Below are 24,996 nucleotides of genomic sequence, written 5' to 3' on the forward strand. Positions count from 1 at the left end.
GTTTTCAAAATATTTTATTCAGAACTACTGAACAGAAGTGCAAAACAAGTAATCAAGACAGGCACATTTTTTTGTAGGTAGGTGAACAGTTGAAAAAGCACTTAAGATTTGTTGGAATGGCAAACAAGTAAAACATTAGCTGAAAAGCTTAAGTGTCAGGTAAACAAAGGTGCATTATTAACAGAACCATGGGAAGCCTGACATTTAAATTATGCATCCTTGACCAGAGCCAAAGCTGAAAAACGCACTTCATCTTTTGCCTGCTCAGTGTACTGCTTGCAAACTTTAACTGCATTCTGAAATAAGAAAAAGAAAAAAAAAAAAAAAAAAAAAAGTGTTAATATGGTAACTTTTGTAATGAGGTATTTACTCTGAATCCATGCCACTTTACAGAATAACCAGGATGCAACTGTCTGTCAGCAGGGTCAGTATGCAGAGAACAGTTAGATTAACCACTGCTGCCAACATGACCAATAAGTAAGAAGTGCAATAGCTACACCATGTGGAGAAACAACGAACATGTTGCATAAATTAAAGCATGCATTTTAGGGAGTTGCGTACAGCTACCTCTATTGCATGTTGTACTTCACCTTCACACACCCCCCCCCCCCCCCCCCCCCCATGTACTGCCGCATCACACTGCAGTTCACATTTGCAAACTAAACTTACTCTGCAGTTTCTGTTAACCTGGGGAACAGGCTTGTGCACCCACCCCATCCTGTGACACCCAAGTCCTGGATCATGTGCAGCGTTAACGATGCAGCACCACAATGTCAACATGTAGCTCAAACCACCATCATTTTGGCAAGCAATTGTGTTTCCTATGAAAAGTGCTTTCCAGAGGGTGACAATGCAGGATGCAAAGTCAGATGCTGGAGTATTGTCTACTCGTAATTTAGTCTCTGGGTGAGCCAACCGGTAAGGTTCACACTATGTGCAGAGACAGCTCATAGCAGGGGTCTGGTGTCCCTGTTCGGTTTTAGGGCCAAACTAGGCCTGAATTTGGACCTGAAAATGGAACCAAAGACGCACAGGACACCTGTGCAATACGCTCCACCCCAGAGATGTGAACCAGGTCCATTGAGAGTCGGGCACACTGCTGTCATGCACATTGAATGCAGGGAAACCCACATCCAATTCGCACTAGTGTGAACACAGCCTAAAAAGCCACGTGGAAAGTATGCTATGTACCCACACCACTCACAGATCTGGCATTTGTTATGTACAGGAAAAGCTACAGCAATACAATTAGCTGTCAACCTCAACCATTGGAGAATTTTCCCCAAAGATAACCAAACAGGGGCCACAAGTGGATAACACCTGCAAGATTTATCAAGTAGATTGTAGATCAAGTTGAAGTACAGCCAAAAACTGAGTAGGAAGGGATAATGTACCATATGTGAAACAATTCAGCATACCGAGGGTATGTCCAGAGCAATTTAATGTTCACAAGTAAGGTTGGTGAACCACTAAAAACTTCCTCAGGCAAAAGTCAATATCCCTCACTTGCCTGAGGCAGTATTTTAGTGGCTTGCTAATATTTAGGCTAGGTTCCACAGCGGCAGTCTTTGGTAAATTGCTTTTCAGAGTAACAGCGGCTTTGATAAGGAAAAACCACAAATGCCGGTTTTTGCTAAATGGCAATTTGAATAGAACATGACTGCAACCACAGGCAAGCGCTGGCTTGTGGTTGCAGCTTGGGCCAACTTTTTTAAATAGAAGCGTTTGACAGGCAGTGCTGGAGGAGAGTCAGAACACCGGCATGCTGACCAATTCAACTCGAGAGCAAGTCAATGACCAAATGACAAACTGTTCTGTCTATTAGCCTTGAGAAATTGGCCAGTTGTCAGACATGTTTAGACCTAAACCACATTACCATAGAAAATTATGAAACTGGCATTTGCTTTACATGCATTATAAACTATCAATATTTACTACAGTACCTCCAGGAAGGATTCAGATAATGGACCATGGTCAATAGGTCTTTCAAGGTGCCCATCTAGAAGACAAGGATCTTGGCATTATATTCTGGTAAATTTTTTCTTCACCTTAGTTTGAAGACTCTACATTTCCCCAACCTATACTCGCTGAATAGTAGCGTATAATCCATTACCTATAACCCCTTCCAAAGCACTGTACCAAACAAGGGGGACAAAACTTGCCTGTAAAAATCAACATTTTGGCATTAAAATACAGGACTCCGGCTCAATATACATCCACTCAGGATTATAGGTTGGTTCAAGTGATTGACACTGGCAAAGCTAGAACTTGCCCCTAGACATCCCCCTATGCCCAAGTAAGAAACTTTACATACAACACTGGGGTACCCGATTAGTGAATGTAATAGCTGGACTCAAAGCTTCTGCAGTCCTGGGCCAAAGGAATTTTCACATATAAAACATCCAAGATGCAAAATTTATTAAAGTTATAAATCTTACATGGTTCCGAGCAGCAATCCCAGGCTGTGATGGAAAGTTAGAACAAGTTGTTCTGGGTCAATGGCTACTTCTGGTTCCCTCACTTCCTGGTTGGTGTCCCTTGGCGCTATCCCCATTGTGGCTGGCAGCCATCTCCCTTTCCTTGCTGGATGATAGGCTGAGAACAGATGTAGTGTGCCCATCTCCAGTCAGACAGACACTTTCCCATCACTGCCTGGGATTACTGCTCAGCACCATGTAAGATTTTGAACTTCAGTTGGCATCGTTCTTGGACATTCTTATGTGGAACTTCCTTTAGCCCTAGACTGTGCATACGAGTTCAGCTATTACATTCCTATACATGTTTTGGCATTCATCTGTTCACTACCCTAGTTGCCACTTTCAAGGCTGCCTGAAGTTACCTGTGCACCTGGCTGCAGTTACAATTTACAAGCTGGTGTTGGGTTTAGTGTCCAGCCTTCTCTTCCAAAAATAGTATTGGTTTTACAAGAAAATTAAAGCATACAAGGTTACATTACTCATGTAACCTTGTATGCTTTAATTTTCTTGTTAACTCCCAGTCTTTGTAGTTCTGTCCCCCTATAACCTTACCCCACCCAGGGAGTCCTCAGTTTTAACAAGCAATGCAGAATAAAAACCAGGAACAGGAAAAGTGGCCTGGTGTCCTGTATTCAGTAATGGAGTTACCTGTAAATTTCAAATCTTATCTTAAATTGTGAAGTACAGAACACAGGCTTGATAAAGCAACACAACCGTGCCAAGTCCAACAAGTGCTGCTGCACAAAACTTGCAGCATCTGCAGAAGATTGAACATCCACCTGGTAGAACAGAGGGACTTGGAAGAGGAACAAAGTTAATTTTAGACCAGGTTGCTGCTTTACAATGCCAAGTGCAACAGAAGCTTGATGTTTAAATGCCCAGGAAACTCCTGAGCTGGTAGAGCGGCCATTTTTATCTGCAGGTAGTGCTTTGTCTTGTAGGGTGTAAGCCTTTAGGATTAAGATCTTATCCACCTAGTAATTGTGACTTGAGGCAGGATGTCCCAAGTGAGGTCCTGAGGGCAGAACAAAATGGAGTCAGTCTTTGATAAAAGCTGTAGTTTTGCAGTCGACTGGTGTTCTGACCACATCCAGTCAAGAGCAACCTTTGGTTGCTTTGAAGCAGAGCACAGCACAAGCTTCTTAATCACTGAGGTGAAAGGCTGATATCAAACTTTAGGAATAAAGCGGGGTCAAAGTGGCACCTTACAAGAGACAAGACACCTTGGTCCCTCAAGACTTGGGCTTCAGTTATACTGTTAAGCCAGTGGCCATGTAGTAGCCTGATAATCTGGGACCCACAAGAGGGGGGGGAAGCAGAACTCCGATGAAGAGCCACTTTTAAGATACAAATTCAAAACTACTTACCAATCTCATTTAGGTGCTTATTTGCAGGAACAAGCACTAGTACATTGCAGTGGTCACCTCCTGGCTGTAGAAACAGTAATATTTCAGTTAGTAGGTAGTATTCAATTAGAATAGAGGTAAACACGCAATTCTGCCAGTGTAAAGGTTATATGATATTTATCAAGGGATCATGCCAGTTTATGGACTTAGTGATCAGATTCCACATAAGCCTCAAAGCTGTATTGCATAATTCTTTGCAAGCTAGGTTTTAGAGTCATCAGTTCGGCAGAAGAGACATGCATTTTAAGAGTATGGACCATAAACATGCAGTTATAAAGTATAGTCCAAGTCCTATTTGTGATTTGTTTTAAATTCCTGCTGCTTGGTAAGTGACCTGAACAGCAATCACTCTAGTTTCTAGCTTCCACAAGTATTAAATCATAAGGGGTATACCGCTTGTAGCATTCCTGAAGCTACACCTCCCCTGCATGTAAAAGGGTGCTGGCTCTGCATGCAGTGGACTGTGCAAATAAGAATCTAGACAGCTGCACCCAAACTGATACAATCACCTTTATTGGGAGAAAAAAGTCCATACAGCAAAAAAAGTGAAGAAATCAGATAAGCTAAGGTATTTCTCTAAGGTGTTTCACACCCATACTGGTGCTTAATCATAGCTGTGATTACGCACTGTACGAGTGAAACGTTAGCTATACAATTCCTTCACCTCCTATTTGCTGTATGGACTTCAATAAAAGAGAACGTGGCTGTCCAGATTCTGTCGTTTGCACCAATTATACAGCAAAGTGTCCTGTCCCACTACAGGCTTTAAACCCATTTTTACTCTGCCAAAAATGGGTGCAAGCTTCAAGTGGTGGCTGGGGACTCCTATAAAAAAAGGTCCACTACAAAAAGACACAAGTGAAGCCGCATGTACATTATGTATTTATAGCACAATTCGATTCACCTGTCCTGCAGAGTCAACTTTACTCCATCCAGAGCTTTTTACTGTGCCTGAATCAGCTCTGGATGGAGTGAAATGGACTCCATGTATGACTAACAGCAGTACACCTTTTACAATAACCCCTGCTGGATCTGCAATGGTGAAGCCAAAATAAGGGGTTAAAATCTCACAGCTTGGTAACCATCCTGTGTTTAAGGCACAGAGCCAGCCAGGCACAATGCAGCAGTGGGGACAGTTGTGCCTTGCCCAGGCTGTGAGGAGATAATTGAATTTCTCAATCCTGGACAGGGAAGGTTGGAAAAGGGGGGGGGGGGTGTCACAAAGCCCAGTATAAAAGGATCGCCGCCTGGCCAATCCGATCACCCACGATAAGTGCCACCCGCCAACCGGGAAGGGGACCCCGGACTAGGGATGCACTGATCCGATATTCGGATCGGATATCGGCACCAATATGGCCATTTTAGATGGATCGGGGTATTGGTTAACTCTTGACCGATCCACTGGCCGATCCGGTTTTTGCTTGGTAATGGCTCAGCCGTCCCTTACTAGGTGCAGTAGTAGTATGGGATGGGAGCCGCTACTTCCTGTATAGGTCCAGCTCACAGGCGGAGTGATATCAGATGCACTCCGCCTGTGAATGGAGGAGCTGTACACATGAAGCAGCGGCTTTGCTCTGTACTGCAGCCGCTTGCTTTGTGTGTAGCTCCGTACCGGCGATTTCACAACGCCAGATATTGGTTCCAAAAAAGTCAGATTGCTGCCATCAATAAATCGATGGGTTCATATAGCGCCTATATGGTTAGCCCCGGTGGGACTGATACCTTTGTCCTCAAGATGGGGGTAAGGTGCTTTGGGGTGGGGGGCAGAGCCCCCCCTGCCCCAAAGCACCCAACTTTCCACCCCCCCCCCCCCCATGTTGAGGGCGTGTGGCCTGGTATGGTGCAGGGGGGCGCTCATCCTAATTAGACTTCCTTTCAAATCAATGGGCTCCCATAGGGAACCATTTTGTTTTGGAAATCAAGGTACGTGGCTGAATGCTGTATAAGCAACGTTAAATCAGCCATTAGCAGCGTCAAGACGTTTTTACAGCTTTACGCTGCAGCTACAGAACGCACTGGTCCTGGGGTTTTTTTGCAGCTCAAAAACACCCATGCCACATGGAGCTCCTAAAACCCCCATGTGTGTGCGCATGAAGCCAAATAAAATATGGAGGGGCGTTTAAGCTGCAGAAAAAAAAAAAAAAAAGCCCACCTCTGACGCTCCTAACCGCAGCTGGAAAAATGCCGTGTGCATGGGGCCTGAATGTAGAAGATACTGAAATGTAGTGAGCACTGAAGTGGCAATACGTTCTTCTGGATGAATAAGATTGAAGTTCTAAAAGCTGAAGGTTTTTTTACCTTCATGCATAAGAAAAAACAAACACACCTGTGTGCAGCAGCCCCCCTTCTACTTAGCCCGGCCTGAATTTAATCCAGAAATGTGGACCCGAAAGGAGGCTTGGGGCTCCTCTGAACAAAGTATAACAGGTTTGATTTTGACCCCTCTACTATACTTTAGGAGCTACACAGCCAACAGCATACATAAGTTATATCAAGACTAGGTCCATATTCAGTTTTACCAAAACACTTACCCTGACAAAGCCCTCAGCTGCAACAGACTTGTAATCTGACAACAAGGTCTGGAATAAAAGGACTGCATTAAATTAGGAGCTTGATACAAATAGAAACACTGAGCAAAAGTAAAGACCTGCCAACAACAATTACAAAGATACTGCAAACTTGCCTCATTTTTCTCCAACAGCTTTCCCCTTTCCTCAGGTGAGGCAGCAGCAGACTTATCAATATAGCTCTTCAGTGAAGAATTATCAGCTACAATGAGAAGTTTTAGATGCTCAGTCAGTTGAATCAGAGGCATATACAACATAAAAATCAGTCCAATCAATATGATCTGTTGAATGTGAGTTTTAGGTCTGAACTCAGAAGGGAAAAAAAAAAAAAAAAGTTTTTCCTTCAACTTACCAGTAAAATTTCTTGAGTAAATCACATGACAGCCAGTAATAATGACTGTCTGGGTTATATGCTACCTTTAGGTGATTGGATGATGGCAACCGACAGGAAGAAGCTCAGTTTTTTGAAGCTAGCAATGGAGAGGGGAGGGACCTCTGTGTCCAGTGATTTACTAAGGATAAGACAGGAAAGTTGAAGGAAAAACTGATTTTGTAAAATCTTACCTGTAAAATTCCTTTCTCTGAGTCCTCCGACAGTCGCCGCCTCTTCATATTCGTCACATATGGGGTATTAGACTTTGCTCCGAAGGAGTAGCTAGGCAACAGAATATGTTAACAATAAAGCTTTAACATATCCCACCCTCAAGGGGTGGTCCCCTCAGTCAATACCCTCCTACTTCCTGCAACCATATCTCAGTTTTAGTGGAATAGCAGTAGAGTATACATTCAAACCCCAAAAGAGGGGCGGGGGCGGCGACTGTCGGAGGACTCAGAGAAAGGAATTTTACAGGTAAGATTTTACAAAAATTCCGTTTTCTTACGTCCTCCGACAGTCGCCGCCTCTTCATATTCGTCACATATGGGGACGTCCCAAAGCAGTGCAAACATGAGGGGTGGGAAACGCATCCGCGCCGAAAGGCAACGCAGTCTCCACATCAAAGAAAGGAACCTTACCAAAGGAAGGAACCCAGCTGGGCAACAGGAAAAACCAGGTGCTCAACAGGAGCAACAACCCAGGAAAAGACAAAAAACCAGGGGATACAAAAAAAACTATCCCAACAGCCAGGAGTCCCCAACAAGGGACCCTATGGAACAGCCGCACTAAGAACCTTGCGGCCAAAGGAAGCATCCGCCGATGCCTGAACATCTACTTTGTAGAATTTTGTGAAAGTGTGCACGGTCGACCAAGTCGCCGCCTTACACACCTGGGCTACAGAAGCCCCATGACGGCAGGCCCAAGACGTACTCAGAGATCTAGTAGAGTGCGCCTTCACAGGCACAGGGGGAACCTTCCCCTGCAAGGCATAGGCCTGTTCAATGGTCTGCCTGATCCATTTGGCGATGGTAGAGGCCGAAGCCGCCATGCCCTTCCGAGGACCCTCTGGAAGAACAAACAAGGAGTCCGTCTTACGAAAAGACTCAGTCGATTTAAGGTAAACCCTTATCGCCCGAACAACATCGAGAGAGTGCAATCTCACCTCCTTTGGATGTTTCGGCTTCGTGCACAACGAAGGCAAAACAATATCCTCGTTAAGATGGAATTCCGAAACTCGTTTCGGCAGAAAAGAAGGATTAGGTCGCAAGACCACCTTATCCAAATGAACAACCAGGTACGGAGACTTGCAGGACAAAGCCGCCAGTTCCGACACTCTGCGAGCCGAAGTGATCGCCACCAAAAAGGCGACCTTTTTGGACAACATAGACAACGAGATCTCCCTGATCTGTTCAAAAGGAGCACGTTGTAACACAGAGAACGAGATTCAAGTCCCAAGGGGGCAAAGGATCCCTCCTAGGAGGAACCAGATGCCGCACACCCTGAATAAAAGTGCCAACCAAGGAGTTGGAAGCCACGGGACGTTGAAACAGAACGGCCAGCGCAGACACCTGACCCTTTAATCGTAGCCAGCGCCAAACGCTGATCGACACCCGTCTGAAGGAAAGACAGCACACGGGAAACCGAGTACGTGCGGGGTGAAAACCCCCTGGACTCACACCAGGCAAAATAGGCCTTCCAAGTACGGTAATAAACCTTCCGAGGAAGACTTCCTCGCGTTGATCAAAGTATGAACGACCTCTGGAGAGAGACCCTTCTCCTTCAGGACCTCGGTCTCAACAGCCAGGCCGTCAAAGCCAGCGACTGTAAAGCAGGATGGTAAATCGGTCCTTGAGACAGTAGATCGTCTCGAAGAGGCAGACGCCAAGGGGCGTCGACCGCCAGATTCACGAGGTCTGCGTACCAGGACCGGCGAGGCCAGTCCGGTGCCACAAGAATCACCGTGCTGCGTTCTGAGTGTAACCTGGACAGCAACTGAATCGGTGGAAATGCGTACATCAGCCTGTACTGATGCCACGGGGCCACTAACGCGTCCGACGCGTCTGCCCGAGGGTCGCGCGTCCTTGCCACGAACCTCTTCACCTTGTAGTTGAGGCGAGACGCGAACAGGTCCACATCTGGAAGACCCCACTTCGCGCACAACATCTGGAAGACAGCCGGGTGGAGAGACCATTCCCCCTGATCCAGGGTCTGGCGACTCAGATAGTCCGCCTGCCAGTTCTCCACTCCCGGAATGTGAACCGCCGTTATCGCCGGGACATGAGTCTCGGCCCAAGACAGAATGTCGGCCACTTCTCGAGCCGCTCGGGCACTCCTGGTGCCCCCTTGGTGGTTGATGTAGGCCACCGCCGTGGCATTGTCCGTCTGCACCCGAACCGGGCAGCCCTGCAGCCGGTCCGTCCAGCGATGAAGACAGAGCCTTATCGCACGCAATTCCAGAATGTTGATCGGGAGGGAAGACTCCCCCTCCGACCAAGTACCCTGGGCGGACAGAACGCCCAGAACACCACCCCAGCCCGACAGGCTGGCATCCGTGGTGATTACCGTCCACGAGATCGGACGAAACGACTTGCCCCCGGACACCAACGGGGACTGGAGCCACCACAGAAGGTTTTCCCTGGTGCGATGACTCAACGAGATCTGAAGATCCAGGGATTGAGGTCGCCCGTCCCACCTGGACAGGATCTCCGCTTGGAGACCCCGCGTGTGAAACTGCGCGAAAGGAATCGCCTCGAAGGCCGAGACCATCAATCCCAGACATCTCATACACGTCCGCAGAGACGAGTGTGGAACGTCCCTGAGGGACCCGACTTCCTCCTGAAGAGTCCTGAGTTTGTCTTCCGGCAGGAAGACCTTCGCCTGCACCGAGTCCAGTATCATTCCCAGATAGGGGAGACGAACTGACGGACTGACGGACTCAGTGTCGACTTTGGAACATTTATCGTCCAACCAAACTCCTGCAGAGTTTGCATTGTGACAGACAGGTCCTCCTCCAGACCCTGACTGGTCGCAGACCGAACCAGAATGTCGTCCAGATACCCCAGGACAGAAATGCCCTGGGCCCTCAATAATGCCAGAACCGGTGCAAGCACCTTGGTGAAGACCCGCGGAGCCGAGGCGAGACCAAAGGGCAACGCCACGAACTGGTAGTGATCCTCCGCAATGGCAAATCGAAGGTATCTCTGATGACCCTCGAATATGGGGATGTGAAGGTACGCATTCTTCAAATCGATGGAGGCCATGAATTCCCCCGGAACCAGGGCAGCCACCACCGAGCGCAGGGATTCCACGCGGAACTTGCAAACCCGCACAGAGCGGTTCAGAGCTTTCAAGTCCAGAATCGGACGAACCTTGCCCTCCTTCCTGGGCACGGTGAACAGATTGGAATAAAAACCCCGAAATCTGTCCCGATGAGGCACCGGAACCACCACTCCCTGAGCCCTCAGGTCCCGCACCGCCAGGTGCAGATCCCGCAGGCGCTCTGGAGACAGTTGGAGATTTGAGGGAAAAAATCTGCTCTCCGGCCGAGAGAGAAACTCGATCTTGTAACCAGATCGAACGATTTCCAGAACCCACCTGTCCCGCACACGGGCCAACCAGGGCTGAAGAAAACCGAGCAAGCGTCCCCCCACCCCAAAACTGGGTGAGGGCGCCCCTTCAGGCCGAACTGTTATGGGCCGCAGGTCCGGATTGGCCGGACTTCTGTTTCCCAGACCAGGGCTTCTTCTGAGAGCCTTGGCCTTTGAACGGTTTGCCCTTGTAGTGCGGCCGAAAGGCACGAAAGGACCCCTGAGGGGGGCCGAAAATTTGCATGCTTCTTCCCAGAAGCCCCCTTAGCCTTGGGGAAATGGGGCAAGAGAGTGCTCTTACCCCCGGTGATCCCCTTAATCAACACATCCAGGGACTCCCCAAAAAGGCGAGACCCATCATAAGGCAGATTGGCTAAGGTCTTACGTGAAGATTGGTCCACCGACCAACATTTCAACCAAACCAGGCGGCGAGACAACACCGCCACGCTGTGCACACGTGCAGCCAACGGAATCAGGTCCAGGTCCGCATCACACAGATACATGACACCCTGGTGGATCTGATCCACCATATCCAGGGTCGCCGCCGAGGCCGAATCGGCCACTAGGACGCGCCTAAGCATCTGCGTCCAACTTGCGATCGCCTGGGCCGCCATGAGAGAAGCAAACAGAGCCTTAAGCATAGAACCCGTAACAGAATAAGTATGACGGGCAAGAGACTCCAGTCTCCTATCCGTGGCATCACGGAAAACAGGGGAACCCTCTGCAGGAATCGCAGTGGCTTTGTTCAAAACCGCAATTGCATGATCCACTGGCGGAGGCACACACCACCGTTCATCAGTGGCAGGCGAGAAAGGATAACGCAGCTTGAATTTACTTGGTACCGCAAAAGGCTTGCGCAGATCGCGCCATTGATCCTTAACAGCGTGCTGAAAATCAGCATTGCAGGGAACCTGCGGCGTCCTGCGTTTTCTCTGCGTCCCATAAGCCGCCAAGGCAGCGGGGGGACACTTCGTCCTGCAAACGTAGCGTCTGCTTAATGGAAGCAATCAACTCATCCATGATTGCAAGCTCTTCAGGCGAGCCAGGGGGAGAATTATCAACCCCCTCAACTTCAGCCTCTACCTCAGACTCCACCAGATCAAGAGAGGAGCGGGACCCCGATAAGGGGGTCCCTGCCAGAACAGCCCCATCACCTTCACCCTCAGAATCAGAGGACAGAGCAACTCTGGGCCGTTTAGTAGATTGAGCAGCCACCAGCATTTGCACCTGGGCAGCAAGGCCAGCCACAATAGTGGCTAAATCCCCCCCTGGGGGGGAAACAGCGGTCCCCTGGCTTTCCACCAATACTGTGGGAAACTTGCCCTCCTGAGAATCCATTGCCCCTGTAATGCCAGACAACCAAGGGTTAACTGCCCCCTTTTAGCAAGCGCGGCAAGCGCAGCCCACCGCACCACACTCAGGCACCACGAGACCCCCACAGGGAATATACAGACTGAATACAGGCAATGGATAGCAAGAATAGAAGGATAAAACCTGAGGAGACCCCGCTGCTGCCTCGATCGGTGTTCCAGGAAAGAGGAAGTGATGCTGCCAGGGCGCTCTATGCAAGCCTATGGAGGCTACAAGAAAATGGCCGCCGTGCATGTAAACCATGCGGCCGGAGCAGGCGCCGGTAAAATGGCGTCGTTTGGCACCGAAAACGTCGCTCCACAGTGCATAAAAACACACACATTTACATCCCAATATAAGGATACATGTTAGATCGCCGCAGCGATCGCTGTATATGCCCAAACATGCCAATAAAAAACATGCCCCACAGCACACAGCTTCTCACACTGCCCAGCCTGACACACAGTGTCATACAGTTCCCCCCCCCCCCCCCCTTGCAGCCCACAGCATGCAGCCGAGAGATAGGGAGACAAGCAGTGTGATTAAAGGCAGGTTACACAGTCCCAGACTGAGACCCCCCCCAGACAGACAGGTCCCCACATAAATACACTTACCTCACATGGCGTGGGGAACCCGCACAGGCGAACAAGCCGCTGCACATGAGGCAGGGAGAGTCGCATTCAAGACGCACACAATGGCGGTTAAGAAACCGCACAGCGTCCGGTGAGGTAGCCACCTCACCAATCATCCCTGCACCGAACAGGGATGGGTCGTTCACTGTGCCAGGAGCGTTACCTGGCTGAACGCTCGATGGCAGACTGGGAAGCCACTGACCCACGACCTGCGATCAGGGGGATCAGCCCGAGACCCAGTCCGCATGATCCTCTTCGTCCGAAGAACTAACTAACGCTGACAAAAATAACAGCTAAGTAAAGGTAGAGAGAAAACTCAAACAAAATATTAAAAAGAAGAAAGAGTCTGGGACAAAAAGTCCCAGCACAGAGAGAGCCAGCCACTCCTGACAAGCTAGACATTAAAACTGAGATATGGTTGCAGGAAGTAGGAGGGTATTGACTGAGGGGACCACCCCTTGAGGGTGGGATATGTTAAAGCTTTATTGTTAACATATTCTGTTGCCTAGCTACTCCTTCGGAGCAAAGTCTAATACCCCATATGTGACGAATATGAAGAGGCGGCGACTGTCGGAGGACGTAAGAGAAATCTCATTTTTCTTAATTGTACATCACAGGACAGAGCCGGTAATGACTTATATGGGATGTCCTAATGCAATGCTCTGGAGGGGATACAGTAACCCCAAAATTGCCCCCGGGCAAAAGAGCTATTAAGATTGTGGTCTCAATAGCCAAACAGGGTGGAATATGGGACCTTGGGTGAGCAGGTCCAGACATGGAAGCAACCATGGCTCCTCTAACAATTTCATACCAAGGCCTCCTGTGCCAAGCCAGAGCCACTAGGATTACTGGCTTCTTCAGCTTTTGCCATGTCTTGAGCAGAATTCAGGTGAAATCGAGGGAATGAATAGATCAGGTTGAACCGAGACCAAGGAATCACTAAGGCATCCGCTTGGATCCCTGGTTCTGGAAACAAACCTGTCGATCTTGTTGAACCTGGACACCAACAGATTTACTTCAGGGGAGTACCCAACCCAAATACTGGCAGATCAGCTGAAATACTTTGAATGTAGGGACCACTCCCCTGGAAACCACTTCTGGAGGAGACTTAGAAAGTCTGCCAGCCAGTTGTCCACCCCCGGAGATCAAAACCACTGACAGACAGCATGTGGTTCACCTCTTCTGCACTGATCGGCTTCTGGTAGATAAGCCACCATAGTCCCGTCAGACTGAATCCTGACAGGACACCCCTGCAGTCTGGGCGTCCAAGAAACAAGTGCCAAACAGGCTGCGCAGACCTCCAAGAGGTTGATCCATAAAGATCTTTTCTACCCGAGACCACCGTCCCTGGATAGAGGATCGCTACCTAGCCCACAAGGCTGGCATTAAGTTACTACCTTCAAGGTCACAGGCAGAAAAGCTCTCTCCTTAGGTTGCTGAGGACCAGCCACCAGGTCACATCCTGTCTTACCCTTGGGGAAGCAAACATTGGGGGAATCCAGAGCTTGGAGTTTGTTCCAAGTGGACAAAATACTGTTCTGCAACAGTCTGGAGTGGAATTGCGCATAAGGGACTGCTTCGAATGAGACACCATCTTGCCCAGCAGTCTCACAAACCCCCCCCCCCCCCCAACCGCACCAGACCCTTCTGATTGCAGGAAAATCTGCCGGAGCAGCATCAAGAATCAGACCCAAATATTCCAGAATCACAATCCAACCCAGATTTTCCAAGAACTGGATGGTCTGGGAAACATCCTGTTTTAGACCTGGTCCTGACAGATTAAGGATCAGCAGGTCTAGATAACCCATTCCCAAGATGCCGAGACTTTAGAAGAGCCAAGCTAAGAAAAAAAAAAAAAACCTTAGTTACTTACCGGTGACGGTATTTCTAAGAGCCTTTCAGGACAGCACCTGGAGAGAGCGCAGCTCCACCCAACTCACAGGAAACACTGCAAGATAAAAACTCCTCCTCTTCCACCATGCCTCAGTCATTTAGAGTAACCTCCGACATGCTGGAAAAAATAGAACATAAACAACAACTACCGCAGGTTAAACATTTACAAAAGATTATAAACAAAAAAACCAGGGGGGGTAGCTGCTGCTGTCCTGAAAGGCTCTTAGAAATACCGTCACCGGTAAGTAACTAAGGTTTTCTCAGATCGCCTTTCAGGACAGCACCTGGAGAGGATAAGCGAGTAACTTACACTTAGGGTGGGACCACTGCCTGCAGAACCTTTCTGCCGAAGGCTTGATCCTGAGCTGACAACAAGTCCAACCTGTAGTATCTAAGGAAGGTTGAGAAACTGGACCAGGTAGCTGCCTTGCAGATCTGTTCAGGCGAAGCACCGGCCCTTTCAGCCCATGAGGTTGCCACAGACCTTGTGGAATGTGCTAGAATGCCTTCTGGAGGTTCTTCACCTTGAGCTACACAAGCTTGCTCAATAGCCCCTCTGAGCCATCTGCCTAGAGTGCTCTTAGATGCTTTTTCTCCTATGCGAGATCCCGAGAAGACAACAAATAATGTATTTGATTTTTTAAATTCTTTAGTTACGAGGAGGAACTGAAGCAAACATCTCCTCACATTCAATGTGTGAAAGGATTCCTCACAAGTATTCTTAGGAGTTGAGGAGAAGGTTGGTAACACAATTTCTTGTGACCTTGAAAAGATGAAGCAATCTTTGGAAGAAATGCTGGGTCTGTACGCAGCACAACTCGATCTGAAAAAACTGTCAGAAAGGAGTCGGACACTGAAAGGGCCTGAATTTCACTAATTCTTCTGGCCGAGGTAATAGCTATCAGGAAGATAGTTTTCAAAACCAAATTCTTCAGAGAAGCCTCTCTAATTAAAGTCTCTTGGGACAATGTCCTTTCGAAAAAACTGAAAGAGCCGCCACTTGCGTTTTTAGAGTGCTGGCTGCCAGTCCTTTCTCCATTCCTTCATGGAGAAACTTCAGCACTGAAACTAACTTTTAATCTCAAAGTTGTTGCTGGAACACCAGGAGTTATACTTTTACCAGACTTTCATATAAATGTCACTGGTCACCTTTCTACTGGAGAGAAGGGTAGAGATGACCTTTTCCGACAGGCCTCTGGCTCTTAGGAGGCCTTCCTCAGAAACCACACTGTCAGTTGTAGACGGTCAAACTCCGGATAAATCAGGTTCCCCTGTGTTAGTAGATCTCTCCTGGATAGGAGCTTCCAAGGAGGCCTTTAGGCCAGATTCACCAGGGGAGCAAACCAAGGCCTTTTTGGTCAAAAAGGTGTGATCAGGATTAAACTTGTCTTTTCCTCCCTGAAATTCTTGAGAACTAATGGGATTAGTTGAAACGGAGGAAAAGCATAAGACAAAGGGAAGTCTCATGGATGAGCTAGAGCATCCAAGCCCCAGGCCTGATCTTCCCTGTGGAGGGAAAAGAATCTTTGGACCTTGGCGTTCTGTTGACAAACAAACAGATCTATCTGGGGAAGTCCCCAGGCTTCCACTATCTCCAAAAATACTTCCTGGTTCAGACTCCATTCTGATTCCAGTACTTTTCTTCTGCTCAGTAAAACTGCCAGAAGATTTTGTGATCCCTTTAGGTGAACAGCTGTCAAGGAGGCAAGATTTTTCTCCGCCCAGGAGAGCTGGATTGCCAGATATGGAAAGCAGCCTGCTTCTTGTGCCTCCTTGTTTTGACACGTAAGCTACCACTGTCATGTTGTCCGAGAGAACTTGGACATGATGGCCCTTGACTGCCTGTTGAAAAGACCAAAGACCTAGGAAAATGGCTTTCAACTCCCGCTGTGTTGGATGACCTCCTGGCCTTGTTTTGGACCATGTCCTTTGCATTGTCCGACCATCTAAGTGGGCTCCCCAGCCCCAGGCACTGGAGTTCGTGGTCAGAAGTTTGTCCGAATGGAAGGACCACTGCAGACCGTCTTCCAGACTTCTGGAATTCCCCCACCACCACAGAGACCTTTTTGCTTTTGTGGAAATTTTGACAAATTTCTCCAGAGGGTCCAGATGTGACCATTTCTGCAAAATGTCTCTTTAGAGGAGGCGAGAATGTAGCCTTGCCCATTGTACAGCAGGGATAGCAGCTGTGAGCAAGCCCAGAACTGCCATGGCTGACCTGACTGTAACCTGATGATTGGTTTGCATCCGGGCCCCGGCATTCTGGGTCTTCACTATCTTCTCTTGTGGTAAGAAGACTTTTTTGGAGGACAGAATCTATCCTGTACCCGAGAAGTTTTATCTGTTAGGATGGAATTAAACTGGATTTCTCCACATTCCTGAGCAACCCCAGACCCCTGAGGTGGTCCTGAGTGTCCCAACATCTGGCTTTTGGATTCTGCAAATATTAGCAGATCGTCTAGATATGGGACAATGGAAATACCCTTCAGCCTCAGAGACTCTAGGGCGTCTGCCATCACTTTGGTGAACACCCTGGGAGAGGATGAAAGACCGAAGGGGAGGGCTCTGAACTGCAGGTGCCAGACCGATTCCCCCAGATTTACTGCCAGCCTCAGAAACTTCTGGTAGTCTCGATGTATTGGGATGTGTAAATAAGCAACCCTCAAATCCAGAGATGCCAAAAAGCAGTTTGGGAACAGCAGCTTGGTCCCCGAGTAGATGGTGTCCATTCTGAAATGTTTGTACCTGATAGATCTGTTTAGAATCTTCCGATTCAAGATCATCCGATACTTGCCTGAGGGTTTCCTTACCAGAAAAATGTGTGAATAAAAACCCACGGCCTTGTTACTCCTTGGGAACTTGAAAGAGTACTTCCTGTTGAATCAGCTCTTGCCACAGAGACATGATTGAGGAAGCTTCACCACACAAGGTGAAGAAACAACTCTTGAGTCTGGTGCCTTAGACCACTCGGCCATGCTGACAAGACATTCCGGATCCCTTGAGAGTAACAAAAAATCTGCTTGGAGGAGTCTCCAGGAACTCCAGCATGTATCCCTAAGCCACAACGTTCTTTACAAAGGGGCTTGCGGACACCTCTTCTCACCGTGGGAGGAACCCTAAAAGTCTTCCCCCCACTGGAAGGCAGCTGTCACTTGCTTTGGGTCTGCTTGTCAGGAGGTAAAGAGAATTCCACTTTTTCCCTTACCTTTCTGAGAGGCCCATCTGGGTCTCTGGTCCTGTTTGCGCTTTTTGTTGGATTGCGGGATAGGACGAAATCCCTTGCTTGGGATCGATTTCTTTTTGGACGGAAAGGCTCTTTTTATCTGCCGTTCTGTCAAAGAATTGTTTTTAATTCAGGCCCAAAAGCAAGTCACCAGAAAAGGGCAAACCACAAAGTTTGGCCTTAAAGGCTGAAACTCCCGACCAATTTTTCAACCAACTGCTCTTCGAGCAGAGTTGACGAGGGCTGCCGCCTGGCAGACATTATGATCGTTTCAGCAGAAGCCTCAGCCATGTATTTACTGCTTTTAGGATCAGCAGGAAAGACTCCAGTAGATCTTTCCTTGATGCACCAGCCTCCATATGTCCCTTGAGCTGGTCGAGCCACCACTCTAGATTTCTGGCTACGACCGTGGAGGCCATGGCCGGCTTTAGGCTGGATGTAGTAGAATTCCAAGCCTTCTTAAGGAGAGAATCTGCCCTTTTATCCATGGCGTCTTTAATATCCCCATATCCTCAAATGCCATCCGTGCGACAAGACACCTGTGAGAAAACCGCCTCTGGGTTTTTGTGTTCCACAAATGTGTCTGATCCCCTTCAAAGGGAAACCTCCTTTTTAGAGATTTTAGAAAAGAAAGAGACCCCTCTGGGTCCTTCAATTAATTTCCAAGGACCCTGTAAGGACCCTATGGCCCGGAAAGACCCCTTCCATTATGGATAGCCATTTCAAACATGGAATAAATCGCTCCCAGATCTTTAACGATTTATATCTAGAGGATTCAGCCACTCTGAACTTTTTGAGGAACAAGAGCACATTCACCCTTTCATCCTCTGAAACACTTAATACAGTGATTAGAAGTGCACCGATTGTTTGGTAATCTGAGGATAGGGTGCCATAAATGGATAAATTCACTATTCAGCTGAACAGTCTCTTTATAATGACACACAGCTGTGAGCACACAAGGTGTTATCATGGTTGGGCCTTGAACTCATGCCTATGAGCATCGACCACACCCAAAGAAATTACTACTGCAAACTGCAGAGGGGTTTCACCAGGAATCTCTTAAGTGGGTTTTAACACAAAGGACACTTCCTTCTTGGTGTTGGGGCTCTGGTTTTTCACTGTGGCTTTAACCTAATAAACAGAGAAGCCACCATGAATCCCCATGAAGCATTTAAGAAAACCACCACTCTAGTGATTAACAAAGCAGTGACCCACTTTAAAAGTAACAAGATTCCCAGAAACACATATCCTGCAAGACCGAGAACCGTATACTCAGTAACTGCAGGGCAGGACTCCCAAGGAGGCAAAACAGAAAACCCAATAAAGCTCAATAGTAAGGGAAAGAGGCACCACTGTACCTCTCCTACCTGAGCCTGGCCGGTGCTGGCGGTGCCTGCTTCCACCGATGCTGCAATCCTTTCTTCCATGTCAGAAAAGGTGCAGCGTGCTGACAGATTCTCTCCGAATGTTTGTACATTCAAATGCTGCTTTCCCGCGTCCCCCGCTGTGGACCGGAAGCGGAAGCACCGACCTTCGACCTGCCTCCTGCGAATGCGGCCGGAGCTAGAGCCGTCACGCCCCCTCCGGAAGTCTCGTCCACCGGAACTGACGCCACGCGTCCCCGGGATCAGGGTCCGAAAAATACGGGAAATTTAAACGAAAAAACGATTCCCCGCCTGCTGCCGGTTAAGCAGCCGAACCGCGGACCCCCGACACCCGGACAAGGATCTTCCGAAGGGTCTCTGCTCCCCTGAGCGAGAGAGGTCAGTGGCTCTGGAGCGTACCCCCTTTGTACTCAGGGAGGGGAGCTGGGATGGTCCTCGATATACATCAACAAAAATGGGCATCAAACTTTTCCTCTCCCCCTGGAGAGAGCGCAGCCCTTCCACCAAGCTCCTGCAATGCTTCCACCATGGAGGAGGAAACACAAATGACTGAGGCATGGTGGAAGAGGAGGAGTTTTTATCTTGCAGTGTTTCCTGTGAATTGGGTGGAGCTGCGCTCTCTCCAGGTGCTGTCCTGAAAGGCGATCTGAGAAAAAGAAGGATTGCCCTACTGCAAAATGCAGGCTGAAAATTGGCTGCATTGAGTTAAGCACCCCCCCCCCCCCCCCGCTCAACAGGCAGCCAGAAGGGTAGAATATCTGCTGGCTCCAAGTACAGTCTTGGGGGGGGGATACCATTGGGATCCTGACAGTAGGGGGTGAAACCTCAGGCAGGGACCAGCTTGCCCCAATGTGCTGCCCCCGCCCAACGCTCGCTGAGTTTGATGGGAGGCTGGTCAGGGAGCCTCCTGCAATTAGCACAGACTGAAAAACAAACAAGATGCAGCTCCTGTGGGTCTGTAGGAAACAAACTGAGGCAGAAGGTATGACTAGCATTTTTATAACGGAGGACGAATATGTTTAGGGTTTCAGGTGGGAGGAGCCCCTCAGGTGCTGCCCTGGAAGACTAGAGAAAAAAGGCAGCTCTGTATCCATCCATTATTGTATCCAGATAGGAACATTAGCCTCTTACCATCCCCAATACAGTAGCACAGATTGGGGGCTGCATTTGGAGCACATAGGGGAGCTCCGTGCAAGTGTACTGATAGGAGTGATCAAGTTTTTTTTTTTAATTGCATGAAGATAAAACATCCTGGTGTAGCAGCCTCCCCAGCACCCCCCTAATACTTACCCGAGGTCCTTCTGTCCAGGCAATTCCCACAAGTCCCTCGGCTGTCCAAGACCCTCCCCTCCTGATTGGCTGGGACACAGCACCATTGGCTTCCACAGCTGTCAGTCAGTTAGCCAATCAGGAGAGGGTGGTGCTGAACAGCAGCTCCGTGTCTGAATTGAGACAGCTGCAGCTCCCATAGCAAGCCGTTTGCTGTGGGGGCACTTGATAGGGAGGGGCCAGAAGCAGCAATGAGGGACCCAAGAAGAGAAGGATTCAGGATGACCTGTGCAAAACCAACTGCACAGAGGTGGCAAGTTTAACGTTTGTTTTTTTACAAAAGAGACTTTACAATCACTTTAACTGCAATGGGTGTCATTCATGTAGCTTTGCAAGTCCCAGGACCTGTTCAGACACCTGTTAAGCTGCTAATACAGAAGGGTGCATGTGGTCAGCACAGGGCCAATTGGCACTGTCTAGTGGGTCGATGGCCATGCACCCTCAGGACAGAAGGAAAATTCCAAGCTTTAACCAGTGCTCAGCAAAAACTGAGAAGTCAAAGACTTTACTTCTGAGAAAAGGTATTTATTTAGTTTAGATTTGCTCAAATAAATTGCATTCCCATGTTCTGTGGGAGACCAGATAGAGACTGCAGGGTCCTGGGTTCATTTAACACTTAAGTCAGTTAGACTTCCCAGAAAAAGTCATAGCTTTCACTACCAATTATACTCTATTCAGCTGCTAGGCTGAATTGTGCATGGGGACATTTGGATGCTTTCAGCTGCCACTGCGCTCTTATTGGGCATACAAGGTTACATAGTTTGTGAGGTTGAAAAAAAAAAAATCAGTCAATCCAGTACAACTGATGTGTGTTTGCTGTTCACTGTACATTGTATAATACCCCTGTATGTTGTGGTCTTTAAGGTACCCATCTAATAGTTTTTTTAAACTATTGATGCTCCCTGCTGATACTGCTTGTGTAAGAATTCCACATCCTTACTGCTGACAGTAAAGAACCATGTATTTTAAGGTTAAACAGTTTTTCCTCTAGTTTTAGTGAGTGGCCACGTGTCTTATTGTATTCCCTTTCTCTGAATAATTTGTTCCCTATGCTAGGGTCATAGCCAGTACAGTATTTGTACATTGATATATAAAAGTAACCCCTGTAACAGACTTTGGAATTAAACTTGAACTCCATGCTGCTGTATCAGCAACTATATCTTATGAGTTAAAGTCTTCTGCTGTACTCAGACCAGGTATTCTCCATTTAGCAACTGAAGTGTGGCAGGGAAACAAAGGCAAGCATATGCCGTGGGCATTAAATACCTTGCTTTAAATGGGGAGTTGCTTTAAGTAGGAAACATTTACAAGCTACAATGGGAATGTAAAGACAGAACTCAAAGTTAAAATGACTACATGGAGGTTTTGCCAGTCTTGGTAATCAACATGATGCAATTCAGGACAAACTAAAAACAAAGCCACAAAATCAAAATAAACTCGAGCCATTAACGGTTGAACAAGAGTTCTGTCTGCATCTTTGAGCCTGTCTTTACATCAGGGTCTTCATCAGTTGCCCCTTATGCCACAGTTCACCCTTACATCTGGTCACTATCAGTCTGCTCTTATCTTACACTTGCAGCATGGCTGAAGCAGCCAAATTGTTCTTGTAGCTGCAGGGTGGCACTGGAGCAGGTCTGGACAGTGAAGTATGAAGCTGACCTGAAGTGAGACCTGTGAGCCCACATTAAAGGGTAAATAAATCCGATTCATGAAATCGGACCTGGGCACATACATCTAGTGTTTACCCCTCTTTCAAAACCCTAAGACCTGTGGCTTTTTCCAGCTCCGTTTGACAAGTTCTGTCAATGGAGATAAAATCAGGCTGAATTGTGTCAGGGTGGGTGCTATAAATAGATAGGCAGAAACACAAATAGCTGTGAATAGACCAGCTCTCTAGTAATGTGGAGAGGGGTGTGCGTGTGTACCTTTCCTCCAATCAGCTGTCCCAAAGTGTATGGCAAAACCTCCCTCCCACAGGTGAATCAGGAAGAAAAGATTCTGACAGGATGTGCACTTTCTAAACAGTGTAGAAAGCAGAGATCAAAACTTTACTACTCAAGTTAATAAAAACATGGTTCAATTTATTAATACATCAAAGGGCTAAAAAAAAAAAAAAAAAATAAAAAAATAAATGTATATATAATGGATATACTGTAGCGCTTGTAACAATAAACGTGAACTCCAGTCCAAAAAGTGTTCAGATATATCTGGAATAAACAAAGTCCTTCCGAAAAGGTGCTCCCAAATGGAAATGACAGACACTCCAAGCTCCAAAAGCCCCGTGTAAAGGAACCGCCACCAAAAGATAAGAATGGCCCCTTACCACAATGCAATGATCCCCACTACAGGATCGTATCCAGCCTGTATGTCAGATCAGAGAACTTATGCAGATAGTAAGCCGGCTCCTGATATCCCTCACATCAGCTCCACCCGGAACATATGCATGTATAAAAAAAAAAAAAAAGGACAACCAACTCCCATAGTGAATCAATCACAGACTTTAATGGAATAAAAGAACGAGGAGTGGCAACTCACATTTAAACAGACAAAACAGCGTGTCTCAGAGCATTCCCGGGACTTTGTTTCCAACCTAGAAAATGGCCACCGCGTCCCCTCGTAGGTCACAGCGTAACATGCTGCAGGCTCCTCCTACGCATTTCGTCAGTAAATGACGTTGTCAGGGGACAAGCGCTACACCATATCCATTATATGTTATTTCTGTGATCTGGTGGTTCTAATTCTAGGTCAGGTGTTGGCAGCTGTATCAAGTCTATAGACTTTATTTATTGATTTTAATTCATTTGTCTAAGTGATGTTTTGAGTGCAGCATTACCCCCCATTTTTCTAATAAATGTATATGTCCATGAATGTACGAAAGTATAAAAGTATTTTGATCTTTGAGGCAGATTGGATTATACCTTCTGCTTGTCTAGATGAGAGTTCTCTGATCAGATGTGGATCCTGAAGATGCCCTAGATTTGAGCAAACACACTGATCCAGATCCAAATGTATTTTTCTATGCATTCCCCCCCCCCCCCCCCATCTGGGATGATATTGATAGATCCATTTGTCTCTACCTCATTGAATATGTACTTTAGACATGTGATGCATTAACTGAACATTTTATTAACTTGTGGAGTAGTACAGTTTTGATAGCTGGTGTTTGTTAAGGTGGGCACTTTAAAATCCCCTCATCTCTTCTAACTTAAGAGTGCTGGGGATCCTTTGTTTTATTCCAAACTTTATGGGGATAGTGCTGTGAGATTTTTTGAGTACAGAGCCCCTCCTATTTAGTGTAGAATGCAGAAGACTGCATATACAGTAAAATTCATGGAGGATTGGTTTCATCTTAAGGCTATTCACTTCACTGGGTAGATGCAAGGGTTTATATCCATTTTAAGGCTACATCACTGACCCCAGCTGTGGAATGGATAGAATCTTGCATAGTCAGATTTGGCCCATGGGCTGTAGTTAGGATACAAAAAAAAAAAAAAAAAAAAAAAAAAAGAGTGACCTGAGAAGATGCAGAATAGCAATTTCATGTACTGCAAGTTTAAGCATGTGTAAACCAAAAGTTTTTAAAACTGCTTCTAAAGAGCCTGCAAACTCACCAAAACTCACAAAATCCTTGTTGTTTGCTACAGTGTGAATCAAAGCGACAAGTCCACTAGAGTTTTCAAGTGTCTGCTTCAAGTAATATACTTCAGAGTTCAGCTCTTTGCCCTTCTGTTCCTCAGCCTTTTTATTTCGGAACTCTTCAAGCTGCAAGCGTAAGTGCAACGCATTAGAAAAGCAGATGTCATGTCAGAAGCAAAATAAATAAAAAAAAAACAAGGTATTAAGCATAGATCAGCGTTTGCTACCCCATAGCATCCACTCGGTTTAAAAAACACAAACTGTAGCTTTTAATCATCTTGCACTGGAAGGGGCACCATGTTGAAGTCAAAGTACAGGTTTGCTTTGAGTTAAAGGGGAACCAAAAAACCTTAAGGTCTCATTGATGAGAACCAAACAGCATCACATAGGGACTATGGTTAGTTAAAAAGACTACAAATGCCTCAAAAACCTGCACCAGTAATTGGCTACAGAAGCTAGCACTGGACCCCAGGCACTGACATACCCAATTTTAAGAGCTCGTTCACACCATAAGGACATAACGGGTGGGGAAAACTGCACAGATTTCACTTGCAGAGACATCAGTTTCCATGAACATCAGTGAAGTTTTATGCATGTCACTTTGTGACTGAACTCCCTACTGCAAAGCAAAAACCTTACCTTTGGCATTTGTGGGAAGGTGAGCACTAGAGCACGAACCGGTTTGGAAAAAGTTTTTAGGTAGTCTGGTTCAAAACCCAATACATCCACATATTTACAACTGGAAACACCAAACTTCTCCAGAAGCTGCAAAGAAAAAAAAAAAGTCAGCAGTGATAAACTTCAAACTGGGTCTGGTTAAGCAGTCAAAAGGCTTAAATTGCGCTTACAGACTAGAACGATTGGAGCTTTTAAATTCTACTTCATCATAAAGCTGTCAAAGTTAGTGGTTTAAAAAGGAAAGTGCCACTGCAGTGTAACCTTAGCTTTGTCACCATCCATGGAGGAGCAGCACAGGCTATGGTCAGTCTGCAGCCACCAACACAACTTAGTCATGCAACCACAAGGCTAATCAAGCACTTCTGCTTTTGCAATCAAGTTTGAGAGCCCCATCCATGAGTTCCCATCACTTAGCATACCTAAAATTTAATAGGTTCCTAGGGGTTTCTATAGGCAT

General features: G+C 47.1%; 1 protein-coding gene across 1 annotated transcript; it reads right to left on the bottom strand.

Moving 5' to 3' along the window:
• Positions 1–24,996, bottom strand: UCHL1 (ubiquitin C-terminal hydrolase L1; the record flags this gene model as incomplete). Its single annotated transcript, XM_082249542.1, has 8 exons — positions 1–296; positions 1,944–1,999; positions 3,845–3,908; positions 6,415–6,462; positions 6,567–6,652; positions 23,837–23,987; positions 24,501–24,660; positions 24,959–24,996. The coding sequence occupies 8 exons, from the start codon at positions 24,994–24,996 to the stop codon at positions 210–212; spliced, it is 690 nt and encodes a 229-aa protein (XP_082105668.1). The 3' UTR covers positions 1–209.

The sequence above is a fragment of the Pelophylax lessonae genome (assembly GCF_965119305.1).
Source record: "Pelophylax lessonae genome assembly, chromosome: 1".
NCBI lineage: Eukaryota > Metazoa > Chordata > Amphibia > Anura > Ranidae > Pelophylax > Pelophylax lessonae.